The following is a 15,592-nucleotide window of genomic DNA, read 5'->3' on the forward strand; positions in this document are numbered from 1 at the left end:
AGCAACGAAAGCTCACCCCATCGCGGGGATTCGAACCGCCGACCTTCTGATCGGCAAGCCCTAGGCTCTGTGGTTTAACCCACAGCGCCAACTGCATCCCATTTCCAGATCTAGCTGAGCACAATAGGTTTGCCAAATGCTGTGATAGTGTGTGATTATTTGTTCTGGGTGAGAGCTTTGGGGGGTGGAGCTCTCCGCCAGAGGGCAGAGCCTAGAGCAGTCTTTGCCAACCTGGTGCTCTCTGGGTATTTTGGACTGCAATTGCAGCCAGAGAGTTACAGTTCCCAGAACACCCTTGTGAAGAAGAGTGAGTAGTTGTTAAACCGCTCGGGGAATTGAGTGGAATAGGAACCTCATAATTACTCTCAGTACCCTTAAGAAACTAGAGCTCCAATAATTCTTTGGGGAAAGCTGTGACTGTTTAAAGGGGTATCATGGTGCTTTAAATGCCACCACTTCAGCTAACGGGGCCTCCTGCTGCCGTTGCGCCACCGCTGCACGATTTCTGTTCTCATCCAGAAGCAAAGTTCTGAACCCAGGGTAATATTTCTGGGTTAGCGGAGTCTGGAACCTGAAGCGTATGTAACCCTAGGTACCACTGTACAGTGGTACCTTGGGTTAAGTACTTAATGCATTCCGGAGGTCAGTTCTTAATCTGAAACTGTTCTGAACCTGAAGCACCACTTTAGCTAATGGGGCCTCCCGCTGCTGCCGTGCCATCGGAGCACAATTTCTGTTCTCATCCTGAAGCAAAGTTCTTAACCTGAAGCACTATTTCTGGGTTAGCGGAGTCTGTAACCTGAAGCATATGTAACCTGAAGCATATGTAACCTGAGGTACCACTGTAATAGGAAAATATTTGATGGTTGTCCAGCTCCCCTCCTCCACCTTCGTGAGATGTGCCCTTCAACTCGATAAGCATGGCAACAGTCCTCCTGTTCAAATATTAAGGAAGGTCTCTGCATAGGTCTCCCCTCCTCCTCTGTCTCACTTCCACCAAGTAATCATATGTGAGCAAGCCCTATATATACATATAATCAGCAGGCAAGCTTTAACTAATTCCAGTTTTCTTTTTGTCTCCTTAAAATTGCACTGTGCATCAACTCCGTGTCCTCCCGCCCCTTCTCTTTCCTCTTTCCTTCATTGCAAATGCCTGAACTTGGAGTAAAGGGTTGGAAATTTTGCACGAGGGAGGGGGGGAGGACTCTTTTTTCCCCTCTCTCCCTTTTAAATAATAAAAAAAAAGCACCCTGAGTGCAGAGTCTAGGCTAGAATTCCAGAGGAAGTTGAGGGCCTCCTGTTCTGCACAGGAAGCAATCTTGGAGCAGGCCTTAAATGCCAGATTCCAGGCAGAGTTTAACTAACCACTGACAGCTCTGTAAACAAAGCAGGGACAAAAAAGAGAGCAGCTTTCCCTTTTCTGGTAGTCATTTTTAAGTTTGGGGCCTGCAGGAGAATTCTCCTATATTTGTCTCGATAGGATATAAACCAAAGGCTGTGAGAGGGCTTTGCATATGAAGGAACTATAGAAGAGAGCAAATATTTCATGGAGTAAACCCTCAGGAGGAAGGTAGGTGCCTGTTTAAATTGCAGGGATCAAGCTCTGTCTCTTTCTCCCCTCCCCGCCCTTCTTCCCCAAAACCCAGCAAAAATGTGCCAAGCTCCAGCTTTGCTTTCTGAAGAAGGATTTATAGCAAAATTGCCTTTGACTGGGTGATGTTTTTAAACACTAGGTTCCCTCTCTCCACCCCCTCCTCTCCACTCCCAATGCCACCTTTAATCTTCCCAAAATTCCTCCTTTTAGTAGTGTGGCTAGCAAGGCAAAACGTCTTTCAAGTTCAGGGTAGAATTTTTCTGGGAAAAGTTGGTTAATTTCTTTAGTTACAGTTTCCCCCTCCTCTTTCTCTCTCTCCCCCAAGTCTGCAATTGTATAATTGTGATGTTACAAATTAACTAATATTTCATTCACAGTTCCAGTAACCAAGCTAATGTTAAAATGTATACATTGCTCATGTTTATTATACCCAGACTGTGGTTAAATAATATATAGTTGTTTTGTCAACTGTTGTGCAATCTTAAGGAATAATAAAATTGTTTATATATTTTTAATTTTTTTTAAAAAAAGACTGTTCCCCCTGCACAAAAAAGCCTTCGCATAACAAATAGAAAATGTTCTTGTTTACTTTTAAAACATCTTAATTTCTAGTTAGGGAGCTGAATTCCAAAATGTGTTGCATCAAAATTTTAAAATTTTTATCTCGGTGACTCTTTGGGGATCCAGTTTACTATCAAGGGGAACATGATAGAAAACTGAATTTGGAGCTGAATTTAAAAGGCGAACAAAAATTTAATGTAACCCAGTTAATTAAAGGCACCCTTTCATTTCCATCTGTTGTTCTAAGCAACTTTCGCCTCTCTCTCTCTCTTTCTCCCTGAAGTTCAGTCTGATTTGGGGGGTTTATCCAAGTCTGAGTTCACGCCATGGACGACTTTGAACGTCGCAGAGAGCTCAGGAGGCAAAAACGAGAGGAGATGCGCCTGGAAGCAGAGAGGTGAGTAATTAAATTTTATTTGGAAATGCTGTCTGCAGTTTTATTTTTTACTTTTTAAAAAAGCCTTGTCTCTGAGACTTCCTCCCGTTAAAATGAACCGAAGAGACATGGTTCAACAGACCGTGCTGCCTGGAAGCTTAAGAAAAGCAACTTTCTTTCTTTCTTTCTTTGCATAATATGAATGCAGCAGTTCCTCAACCACTAGGCCCTTTTGTGCCTTGGGAGGGGATTACCTGAAGGAGCAGGGAGGCAGAAGACAGTTTATAGGCCTTATTAGAAGGGAGCAGAAGAAGCTGGTAATAGCCATGTTTAAAGTGTCTAATTACTGTCAAGTCGACGCAGTCCTGTTTGAGAGCCTACGATGAAATTACAGGGTGTTTGAGTAGAAGCTGGTAGAGAACATTTTTAATGTGTCCTTAACAGTATAGTATGCAACAGTAAATACCGTTGCTTATTAATAGTGGATAGAGTGTTTAATTCTAACACGTCCTTTCGGACTATATCCACTGGAACAATTTCTTGCTTGTTCCCTTTGTATGGTGCTGGTGGAGAACAAAGCTATTTAAGCCCAGGGTAGGGAACTGATAGCCCGTGGGCCAAATCCACCACCTCCTGGCCCTTAGATAAGCACCTAATCCCAAGGATGCCTGCTTGGCAAATGCTGCAATGCTCAACCACTGTTCCCTGAGCTCAGACCCAGGTAAAGGGCTCTTTAACCACTTATCCACCTAGTATGAACTGCAACAGAAGTTATTCTGGGTGCTTCCTTTACATCCTACTGGTGTGTGAGCCAAATGAGAGCTGAGGTGTATTTGGCAAGAAGTCTAAACACACACACACACACACCAGCAGCCCCCAACGGACTGCTGTTATTAGTTCTGTGAAAGAGGGCTTAGTGAGGTTATTTGCATACGTTCCATTTTTTTATTGTTAAAGAAGGCAGCCATTTTGATTGCCGTTTCATCCCCCCCCCCGAAGAAGCGCTTTTTGCAGGGCTGCAATCTCGTGCGGCACCCCAAAATGTGTGTTTCTGGGCACGAAGCCCTGAAAAGTGTTTTTTGGGGGGTGGGGGAACCACAGCGCAAAATCATGCAAGATCACAGCAACCAAAATGGCTGCTGTGCTCTAGTGATAAAAACCAGGAAGATGGCGTCCCAGATATTGGTTTCAAACTGTTGAAGGGTATGCATTTTCGCGTGTTTTAGTTGGCATGGGAATAAGCCAAGTGGGTGGAGCAAAAGCAGTTCGCCTTTCATCCTCATTCAGTTCAGAATATGAGTCTTGTCGAAGAAGATTTGGTGTCCAGGGATTTTCACTGTAAGGAGCTGTTTTGAAAAGCTGCCCATTCCACTGCTCATATGTATGAGATTGCTGAGATTAGGCCAGCTTGTGTGTGGATGCAAATGGAGGGTGCACGGAAACTCTCAGCTACTTTGGGGGAGGTCCTTGGGCCAGATGATCTCTGTGGGTTGGGTTTCCCACTCTGAGCAGGCACACTGCTGTTGCCACTGCCTCTCCCTCTGGACCCAGTTGGCACCATCTCCCAGAGAGAGAGGACAAAGCCTTTGGAGACTACTGTTGCTTCTCCTCGCTCTCCTCAGTTCTTCTGAGATGGCATGTGAACCGGAAGCCACACCAAGCAAGGAGGTTGGGAGGCTCCAAGGAGTGGGGCCCTGGCTATAGGGTGGGACTCAGCTAGTGCCCAACTATGTCTACCTTGACATTGACCTTGCTTCCAGTATTGAGCTGGTTTTCCCTAACCCCAGTTAATTGAAGGTGGCATAATGGGACACTGTTGCCTCCTATGACATTTATGCATTCACCCCCCTACAGGTATGTGGGCAGAGTTTTGTGGGTTTCTATACCGCTTTAAAATCAGCAGAATTTTCACAATTGGGGAAAACATTTGAGAGAAATGCCCCTGGGGTGATGTTATGTCAGGGCATAGCATTGTTTGAAGTGAGGCATTATGGGAGAACATGGCAGCCCTTTAGGCCGTTGAGAGAAAAAATTACTCCTACTGTTTACACTGAATTTTTAACAATGAAAGGAAGAGGGTGGGGAGCTGCTACATGTTTCCAGTAAGCCCCTTGCCTCTGGCAATGTGGAAAAATTTTGCCCACCCTACCTAGAAATTGGGTGGGAGATCCATCCCATTTTCACTGCCGCCAGATGGGCTGGGAAGTGGAGCAGCATTTTGGGTTCAGCTTCTTTCTGGTACAGCTGGGCTAGAACATCTTTCCTAATGTTACTGTTAAATTTTCACCCCCATCTCCATGGTAACATGGGATATAACACAACTGCATGGCATGACCTCATGGTGTCTCTGCTCCTGTCTCGCCTCACTGGCTGACTGTGGAGAGGAGATACACCATGTCACATCAGATGTTGTGCTCTGCTCTACACCAGGGAGTGGAGGAAACCATGACGCTGCAAATGTGGCTGAACTCCAACTCCCATAAGTCCAAGCCAGCATGGCCAGTGGTCAGGGATGATGAGAGTAGTAGTCCAATGACATTTGGAGGGCCACTGAGTTCTTACACTGTTCTAGATGTAACCACATTGCAGTGGTGGTAGCCCTATTTGTCCTGCAACGCCTAGTTATACAATATACTTTAGATAGGAGCTTTAGAAATAAAGTAAAGTAACCATTTAGGTTAGAGGTTTAAAAAGTGCATTCTGTTTGCATTTCTGCAAAACGTCTGAAAGAAGTTTGCTGAGCCTTCCAAGGAATATATCTGTGGAGAAGTCAAGCATGAAGTCTGTGACCTGAAATGGCGTATAGATGGGGAAATGTATATGTTAAATCCATCAACTGATTGAAGATTGATTAGCTGTGCTATTGTAACTAATTAAACAAAAGGCCTGAAACCAGCAGTATTTCCAGGTTTTAAAACACTCTAGGGATTTCACCGAACACTTGCACCATTCAGATCTGGCTTGAATTATACTGGTATCAGTATTCCCTCTCCCCTCCCCCATATATCCAGCTGAAGTTTCCTGATTTGGCAAGGACTGGGGGCAAGCTCATGGGCGTTTTGAATTCCTCTCTCTACGTGTGGCCAACATCCAAGATGGCTGGCTGGGTAACAGTCTGTGGATGTGGGCATCTTGCTAGGGTGGCTGTTTAAAACAGCAAGAAACAATCTCTTTCTCCATATGGAGGCTCTGTGGGTTGGAGGATTTCATCCTAGGTGCATTGTCTCCTAGATTCATCTTTGTCACTGAAGGCCCAAGTGGCCTTGGTGTCATGGAGTCTTTGGACCAGCTTCAGCCATTCCCAGACAGGGATAGCTTGACCTCAGTCATCCATGATCTGCTAAGCTATCGACTGGGTGGCTACAATCCTTAAACATGACATGGAGGCTGCAACTTGCTGCACAATGTGGTGGCAGATATGCTGGGAAGAACATCTTATAGGAGCCACATAACACTAGTCCTCAAATAAGTCCACCGGCTGCCATTATGCTCTGGCCTGATTTCAAGGCACTAGATATGAGTGGTTTGAGACTTGGCTATTTGGAGGAATGTCTTTCCCCATATTGCCATGCCTGACCTTTAAGACCCACCTTGGGGAGCAGGGCGCTCCCTGACACCACCCTTTTAGAAGCTACACATTATGTGGGGTGTGAGACAGGTCTTCTGCACGGTGTGGCAGCAGCTTGATTACGTAATGCCAATGGAGGTTACTTTTTAGTGCTAAAATAAAACCTCTCTCTGTAAGCATTTGGGCTGGGCTCTTGGGACTGTTTGGTTATGACTTGCCTGCTGGTTTCTTCCTATTGATTAGGGTGATTTTGTCAGGGTTTTTTTTTTCTTAATTCCAGCTCCTCATTTTTTGAGTCTTCAGTTTAGTTCTCCACATTAGCTTGCATTTAAAAAGAAATCCTCATGAATATTCTCCAGCATTTTAGAGCAAATTTCTCCTGACGGACACATTTTGGCAAAGCGGTCTTCCCTAATAAAACACATTTGTGTATGCTACTTTCACTAAAATGTCATATTTTTGCACTCTAATATATGCATTTTTGTAAACATTACTCAGCTGGAGGACTGTAATGGCAGAAGTGAGACTTTCAAAGGATGGCTGTGTTTCAGTTTTTTGTATTGTTTCAGAAAGTGTGTATTAGGTACTGTAGATTCATCTTTAAATAGAAACTGAACCAAATTTCTCCCCCATCACTACTATTGATAGATCATGTTTTTCTGCTCTTACCTTTTAGTATGTGTGTTATAACTGTTAGGAAGTTGTGCTCCAGCCTGAAATAGTCATTGAAATGAATATAAATGAATAAAACTGGCCTTCCCAACTGAAGTTATGGGTATGAAGCATAGCTCGAACTTGGGCTTACTGCACCCTCTATGGTTAACCACCATTTTGTGGTGGGGATGGATTGAGGAAATATTGTGCTGTGCTGGACTTTCAGAAAGAGTAATGTTTGTTCGAGGACTGTGTTGTTGCTTAAAGGTAAAGGGACCCCTGACCATTAGGTCCAGTTGTGGCCGACTCTGGGGTTGTGGCGCTCATCTTGCTTTATTGGCCGAGGGAGCCGGCGTACAGCTTCCAGGTCATGTGGCCAGCATGACTAAGCAGCTTCTGGTGAACCAGAGCAGTGCACGGAAACACCGTTTACCTTCCCGCCGGAGCGGTACCTATTTATCTACTTGTATTTTGACATGCATTCGAACTGCTGTGTTGGCAGGAGCAGGGACCGAGCAACGTAAGCTCACCCCGTCACAGGGATTTGAACCGCTGACCTTCTGATCAGCAAGTTCTAGGCTCTGTGGTTTAACCCACAGCGCCACCTGAGTCCCGCGTTGTTGCTTAGTGCTTTTTAAAAAGAAGTCTCTTGTGTTTTTGTCTTTAGAAAAAAACCGAATCCCAGAAACTAGAAGAGTAAAATGGGCTTTTCTTTAGAACGTTCTCCTGCTCTCCCAACTTTCCTGAGCAATGAGATGTTATAGAGCTAGGGCTGCCATACACCTGGGTTTCCCCGGACATATCTGGGATTGGGCCCTCAGAAATTGCATCCAGGGGAAATTTCTGGTAAGTGGTAAAATGTCCGGGAAAACCCAGACATATTGCAACCCAGTGCAGCCTCCCCAACAGCTCCAGTCACAGATGCAGCAGCAAAAGGGAGGTAGAAAAGGAAGCAAACGACGGCTGAGCCTTCCTTGCCAACTGCCTCACTGGCCCAGGAGCAGGCAGCCCGAGAGGCCCATTGACCCTCTCTGTGGGGCCACTGAGAGTGCCCCAGCTGCCCTTCCTGTGTCCAGTGCACTGCACAGTGCGCTTGGCCAGAGGAGAAGAAGAAGAGAAGAAGAGTTTGGATTTGATATCCCACTTTATCACTACCCGAAGGAGTCTCAAAGCGGCTAACAATCTCCTTTCCCTTCCTCCCCCACAACAAACACTCTGTGGGGTGAGTGGGGCTGAGAGACTTCAGAGAAGTGTAACTGGCCCAAGGTCACCCAGCAGCTGCATGTGGAGGAGCGGGGAAGCGAACCCGGTTCACCAGATTACGAGTACACTGCTCTTAACCACTACACCACACTGGCGTGACGCCTGTTGTGCGCCAGACTCGGCCACGCACCCGACGGGAAGCACAGCGAGGCGACTCGGGGAGGAGCGCAGAGGCCTGCGGTTGGCTGGAAATGGCGCCCCCTGCCTCCCTAAACAGCTGGAGGCTCTGGGGAGCTGTGGTCACCCGGCGCCCTGCATTTGCCAGCAGCATGATGGGCAGCTCTGTTGCAAAGAAGGCACTGTAGCCTTGACACCTCGGATTGCCTCCGCACAGGATGCAAGTCAAAAGCCAGATTTTCACCTTTTGAAATATGTAGAGCCAGCAATTTTGGTTTCCATTGCCTAAGAGAACCTGGGAAACTTGGTAAATTTTGCTTTATACATACAGGTAGAGCATAGCTGGGCATAGACAGCAGGTAGTCATATCCATTGCACTTTTTAAATATACATTGATAGGCATAGTTCTCCAGGAATCCAGATGAAGGTCTACCTGAAGATGATGGTCTTAGTATGAATTCCCATCTGTATGCAAAGGGTCCATCACTGAGGCATGACCCTTCCTCCAGTATTGTCCATCTAGTCCAATATTGTCTACTCTGACTGAACAGCAGTTCATTGGGGTCTCCTATAGATTTCTTTACCCTCATCGCATCGTAAGTGAAGATATCCAGGACTGAACCTAGGACCTTCTTCGTGCAAATTACGCCCTTTACTATTGAGCTGTGTCCCTCCCTGAGGGGTCAAAACAAGAGAACGACTCAGAATGAAATGTCTTTTCAAGAGCCTCCTCGGGGCATATGTAAACCACACAACTTTACAGCTATGAGATTTATTTTCCATGTTACAGCTGGGGGCTCCCAATGCTGCTGTTATAGCTGAAAAAGGCATTTTCATTAAAGGACTTTGTTGTTTATGACCTTAATTTTCATCTGCTGATTTACAACAGCAATGTAAAGAGGCCTTTAAGTGAGTGTAAGTAGTGTAACTATTTAAGAAAATATTTACACTCTCTTAAAAAGCTACTTTTTGAAGCTATTTTCCTCCGGGCTAAAAGTCCAAGGACCCAGCGAGACTGGTGTTCTTGCACCTATGTGCTTGTGGGATGGCTGTCCTTCGTTATTCTGAAGATGCTGAAGTTTCTTAAAACCTTATATTCATTCCCTTTTAAATTCTGAAGGTATCTCACACTTCATAGATGGTGGGCATATCTGATGTTTGTAAAGTATTGTTTCCTACATAGAAACTTTGGTGTGCTGCATTGTAAGTCTTATTTTCTAAATTCACCAGGGTATAGAAGAACTGCTTTGGGCTAATAATGAAATACAGTCATTAGTTTTCCTAAGTGAAGACTATGGTGTCATTAAAAAGAAAAAGGCAAATAACAACAACAAAACAATAGATAGAATAGCTTCCTCCAGCAGTTCCCCTGTCTATATAATAACACAGATTAAAGTTCATGTCAAAGAACTGCATGCCATTCAAAGGAAGTTAAGTAAACGTTTCGGTAGCAGATTTTGTTTAATGTGATCATATCAGAGTATTGCTCCAAAATTGCAGGCAAATGTACTAAAACCTGCAGCTTTTACATTGTAACCTTGTGGTTACATTGTGGGGAGAACTATTGGTCACGCAGTGTCCCACGGGCAAGAAGGATTATTAAAAACTGTAGATCTTTGTGGGGAAACGGGGTCTCCTAAAAACTCACAGCACTCAAAACAAACTGCAATTCCCCGCATACCTTGGAAGAAGAGTTTCAGGTTAAGAACGGACCTCCAGAACGAATTAAGTACATAACCAGAGGTACCACTGTACTGCTTTAAATGTATACAGTGGTACCTCAGGTTATAAACACTTCAGGTTACAAACGCTTCAGGTTACAGACTCCGCTAACCCAGAAATAGTACCTCGGGTTAATAACTTTGCTTCAGGATGAGAACAGAAATCGTGCAGCAGCGGCACAGCGGCAGTGGGAGGCCCCATTAGCTAAAGTGGTGCTTCAGGTTAAGAACAGTTTCAGGTTAAGAACGGATGTCCAGAACGAATTAAGTTCTTAACCCGAGGTACCACTGAAGTGCAGATGGGGCCTACGTTGCTGCCCTTTGAAATGAAGGCGGGTATCTCTTAGGAGAGTTGCTAGTCATGAGATAGGGAAGACAATCTTCCTTAAGTCTGTCTGCAAAAGACTTTGCTATCATTTTTCAATGGCTACTGCTCCGTGGCAGCAAACAGAGACAAAAACAGAAAGCACACTTGGTAAGACTCCACTCTTGGTTTTTGTGCATGAAATCTCAATGAAGGCAATGTGGTTATGTGCGTGCAACTATGGGTTGGGGTTTGGCGTACAATCCCTTATTATGGCCAAACACTGTGTAATTTGTGTGGCATTTCAAATCTTTGTGGGGACGGCTCTGTTTGCAAACATAGGGGCTGCAAATGCTGCAGATGCGGCAACATGGCTAATCCAAATGTTCCTAAAAGGAATCTCCGTATCTGTAAGCAAAGAGGCCCTTCCACAAACAAACCAAGTTTTGTTATCTCAGCTGCTTCTTGAAGCCGAATATTCAGCAGCTGGAGATGTTGGGACCAAATCCAGCCCTACTGAGGGGTGAGTATCCCAAAAAAACCAATTGCCGTACTTCTCCGTGTATAACATGCCCGCATGTATAAGACGCCCCCTATTTTGGGGGACTCAAATTTAAGAAAATGGGGGGAGATGACACAAACTTGTTGAGCTTTTTTGAGAGAGAATTGCTGAGAGTTGTTATGCTGTTTTAGGGGGGAATGCCAAAAATTGCTCACCCGCAAGCGCTGCTAAATATGCCTCTCATATGTCCGCTCGCTAGCAGAAGCTGCCAATTGCCCGCCCAATTGCTGCAGCGTCAGCCAATCAGCACCACCCATTGATGCAGAAACCAATAACACACACAATAGCCACTGACAGCCACGGCAGCAACCAATCAAACATCCATCCTATGCACTACCCATGTATAAGATGACCCCCACTTTTTAGCATGATTTTTTTAAGTAAATATCCTAGTCTTAGACACAGAAAAGTACGGTATTTTATTTCTTTATTACAAGTGTTCTGTGAGTTGTGCCCAATCTAACTATAAATAATGCAAAAACCATCACAAGGTATGTGGTGTTTCTGGGAAAATTTTGATTTCATTTGGCGAACTTTGCATAGGAAAAAAAATCAGTTTGCGTTGGAAATTTTTCTGCCACCTTACAGAGTGATCTGTTTTAGCACATTTATTTTACTTGTAGGTTTATGTTTATTAAATTTACATATCACTTCCCAGTAAAAAAAAAAGTAACTTATAAGCATGTAATTATTATTATTTTTTACAAAAAAATGAAATTACAAAAGAAGATTTAACAATATAATATAATATCATTGCTGTCCAAAAGCCTGGGAAAACAAAAATCCTTGCCTGACTTGGAAACAATACCAAGGTTGGTGACACACAGCCTCCCTAGGAAGAGCACTCCATAAATACTTAGGCTTACCTGCATTTAGTACAAGGATGGGCGTTTGCTTAGGCCTGTACATAAATGTTTGTAACATCTGCATAAGTGATTACTAATAAAAATGATCACATTGGACATATATTCTGTTCTGTATTAAAGCCAAATGTGCTAATAAAACCCAAGGACCTTAGGAAGTCACCTCATGCCAAATATCATATTTATTGCTCATTTGCTTTTAATGATATTTCATGCAAACAAAAAGCTTCCTGCAAATGCTGATATCCTGTCCATTTCTGTTTTGGTTCCAACGATAGTGGATACAAGTCATATTTCTGATCCTGTCCACAAACGAACATGCGGACTGTGGCAATTTCTGCTCCTGTTTCCAATGGAATTCTCCAGAATTCCTTCCCGTAGCCAGAACGCTTCTACTGCAAGGATGGGGAAAGTGGGGTGCTCTGAATTTTGTTAGACCCCCTAGTCCCACCATCCCTGAATATTCTCCATGCTGGCTGGAGCTAATAGAAATCTGAAGTGCTATGGGTTCTCTGTCCCTGCAAAATAACTTTCCTTTGCAAAGGAGCCATTTCTCCTCCTGTTTAGAGGCTGCTTAGATGTAGCACCTGCGGCCTGTTCCTCACCTTCAGCCTACCTGCTCAGGTGGTAATGGTGCACTGTAGATATTCCAGAGGACTGGCCTGAGTTGAGACATCAGGCAGTGGCTGTCCTACAAATGCAGCCTCGTCCCAAGTCAATGCTTCAATACGCAGGCAGGGCTACGACATCCAAAATGTGTGCAGTGACAGATTTGGGTACTACGGTGGCCAGTGCAAGGCCAAAATTTGGCAGCCCCTCCCCAGACCTCACACTACCTTCCCAAAGGCGGATAAGGAGGCATCTGACTTTGGGAAGGAGGTGTGAGGGAACTGACAGGTCCAAGAGCCCTCCTACTTCCTTCCTGAAGCCAGCAAAGCGCTGACTAGGTTTTGGGAGTGAGAGGACTTTAGGACCCTGCTTCCACCCCAAACCCCAGTGCCTCAGTTACCGAGCTTCGAGACAGCACCCCCTCAGCTCTGTGCCCATTGCACGCTTGTACAGCCCGAAATCCACCCTGATGTGTGAAGTAAGAAGCAATAGTAAATCTACTCTTCTGAGGGTTTTTTATTTATTTTTGGCTTTGCTTCGTTTATCTCTGGCAACGGTAGAAGCGGATAAAATATTTGCTCCCCCAGTAAAAATCTGCCTGGGTGGCAACTCTGCTCAGGTCCATATTTGTAGAAGCCACTAAAATATCTGTTTCAAGATGTCAGGTCCCTCCAGTTCCCCACCCCCAGCCATAATCTATGCTAGCAAATTAATGGGCAGGACTGCACACTTTGTCTGTGAATAGTTCATTTGCAGCCCATGTGACACGACCGCTTCTTCTGGTCTCTGTTAGTGAGAACATTCCAAAGATTCTCCCTCTGAACTGTCACTTGTATGTCTTAATAAGGCAGCAGCATGTAGCTGTAAAACAGATGGGTGTTGCCCTTTTCTAAATACTGGTTGCCTGCAGATTCCATTTATGGCAAGGCTCGCAAACCTGGTATTCCATTGAAGGTCAGCAACACAGATAACAGTGCATTTCTCGCTGCAGTGCTGAGCTGGGTCTGATTGCAGGCGTCACGCCTTCGAACGAAGGATTGCCTTAGGGCAGAGAAATAGGGTGAAATAAGCAGAAAGAGATGGGGCAGTTTGTGATGCCTCTGGGTTAAGGTGCCAGAATGTGGGGGCTGCCAAAACGCACGATATCCATCTGTTTTTACATGTGCGGTGATGGGAGAGGGTGCTTGGGGAATTAGTTCTTTGCAAATTCTGATTGAACTTATCCGATCAAAACCTCCCAGGCTATTTTGCATATTTTAGGATAAGATGCATTTAGAAATGTGTATTTCATAGGAAACCTCATTCAAAATCCATATTTAAAATATGTATTTAAATTTGGATTTTCATGCTGTTTTTTTAAAAAACAAACAAACAACTGGGATTTTATATTAGATGCTGTTCACTTCTTACCAATGATGGTGAAGAGAAGCAACAGCTAGGATCCAAAGAACCATGCAGGAAATCCTGTGTGCCCTCAAGACCTTTAGGAGGCAAAACTAGAATTAGCTGGCTCATCATTGGTTCTGGCTCCCTCTATTGTTGACCTCCCTGCCTTCTGCCTTACCAGTCCCAAAGAGCACTGGCCACAATTGTTTGGGGTCAGTTGAGCTTTGTTCATCTATGGCTATATGACATATTGGTGCAGATTGGTTGAGTAGTTTTGGATAGAGAAATTGTGGGCAGGGATATTGGAGGGATGAAGGGAAATTTCTCTACAGTTTCTTGTTTGTTTGTGTTTGGTGTTGGGGGACACTTTGCATCCTCCACTGTTCCTTGGACTTATTGTTGTTCCAGGACAATGTGGGAGGAGACGCGGTGGAGCATATATGGGGGAAATTCTGCAAAGTGGACTTCCTTTTCTGAATCGCTCGCCCCCGCTGAAAAATATATTCTGGGAAAATTTGGCTCCACCCAACCTCAGATTTCTTTCCCAGAAATAAATGAGGTGCTTATTTAGATAGAACATAAGCGTGTCTTCTCTTTCTCATGCATGTACGCAGACATACAAAGTCCGTTTGCCTTTGGACGGGCTGTATTTGGGGCAGATGTTCCCAGATGCTAGAACAGGCTTCCTCAAACTCGGCCCTCCAGATGTTTTTGGCCCACAACTCCCATGATCCCTAGCTAGCAGGACCAGTGGTCAGGGATGATGGGAATTGTAGTCTCAAAACATCTGGAGGGCCGAGTTTGAGGAAGCCTGTGCTAGAACATAAGCCCATCAGAACAGCTCTGCTGGATCAGGCCAATGTCCCATTTGTCCACCATCCTGTTCTAATGGTGGCCAACTAGATGCCCACGGAAACCTGAGGCATGCAGTGCAAGTAGTGCTTCTCAACTTTAACTGAACACCATCAAAGGCAAATCAGAGATGCAGAAGATGAAAGAAGTTATATTGTATCTGCAAAAATTAAGCTCAATTTATTTATATAAGATTTATAGCCAGCCCCATTTTCTTACTTTGTTCATCCTCAGCCCAGTGACCCAGGTCACCAAATTTTAATGATAGGATATTGACGCCTGGGGGGTAGTGAATTGTAGAAGGCCACCCAGCAGGTTTTCGTAGCTGAGATTCGCACTTTCACCTCTCAGGTAGAAGACCAACAATGATCAAATGCCCTTGTGTATTTCCTTGCTCTAAGGAGGTTCTGCATGTTCACAAAATCCAGAAATAAAACAAAACATGATCATGCCTGACTCCACATTTTCAAGGCATGTGCAGCTTGTGTGAATCAGGGTGGACATTTCAGGAGGACCTCACTAGAACATTTGGAACGGCATGTTTCTTAAATCCACAGTATCTCAGAAGCCCTTGGTCTTCATCTGGTGGGTCATGATGCTGACTGAACTAAAGCAGATGACAGCAGTGGTGCTGTCTCCATTTTCTGTAGTGGTTGTTGTATTCACAATTTTATTTGTTTAGCTGCAAGCCATATCGAAGAAGAAAGACATTCAGAGTTGAGCTGGAAATCTGGTTATTAATTTCCTGGCAGCCAATGCAAACAGAGAAACAAGCAGGCTTTCTGGTGGTCTGTTTTAATACACGGATGAAGCCTAGAAAATATCAAGGAATGGATATTTAACATATCAGTCAAAGAAACTCTCTCTCATTATAAACCTGCCCGCTTTATATTGCATCTATACTTTGTATTTAGCCCAGATGAACGCAATGAGACCCTGTCTCAAATAAATGTGTACGGTACAGTCGTAATGTCTGAATATTACAACTCTTTTAATAGGGCCCCATTCTTTCTGCTCTGTATACTGGGGAACTACTAAAGCCCATTAAGCTTCTCGCTCAAGGCAACCCCACAGAGTTCAAGATGGGGTACAGGGGGAGGGTGATAGACACTTGAGCTGAGATTTCCTGGATTCAAGGGCAGCGCTGCATTCACAGGAGGGG

The 15,592-nt window shown here is 44.5% G+C and overlaps 1 protein-coding gene across 11 annotated transcripts in view; it reads left to right on the forward strand.

The window, feature by feature from the left end:
• CALD1 (caldesmon 1) overlaps positions 1-15,592 on the forward strand; it is a 182,673-nt gene that overhangs the window by 97,276 nt on the left and 69,805 nt on the right. For 2 of the 11 annotated variants that reach the window (XM_053407363.1, XM_053407368.1), the window contains exons 1-2: positions 1,247-1,570; positions 2,439-2,552. In XM_053407363.1, the coding sequence (XP_053263338.1) occupies positions 2,482-2,552 (71 nt within the window). In that variant the 5' untranslated portion in view covers positions 1,247-1,570; positions 2,439-2,481. Of the gene's footprint in view, positions 1-1,246; positions 1,571-2,438; positions 2,553-15,592 lie in introns of those variants that run through there. The other 9 variants (XM_053407367.1, XM_053407374.1, XM_053407371.1 and 6 more) reach the window with 7 other exon arrangements.

This window comes from Podarcis raffonei, chromosome 10 (genome assembly GCF_027172205.1).
Source record: "Podarcis raffonei isolate rPodRaf1 chromosome 10, rPodRaf1.pri, whole genome shotgun sequence".
Classification (NCBI taxonomy): Eukaryota; Metazoa; Chordata; class Lepidosauria; order Squamata; family Lacertidae; genus Podarcis; species Podarcis raffonei.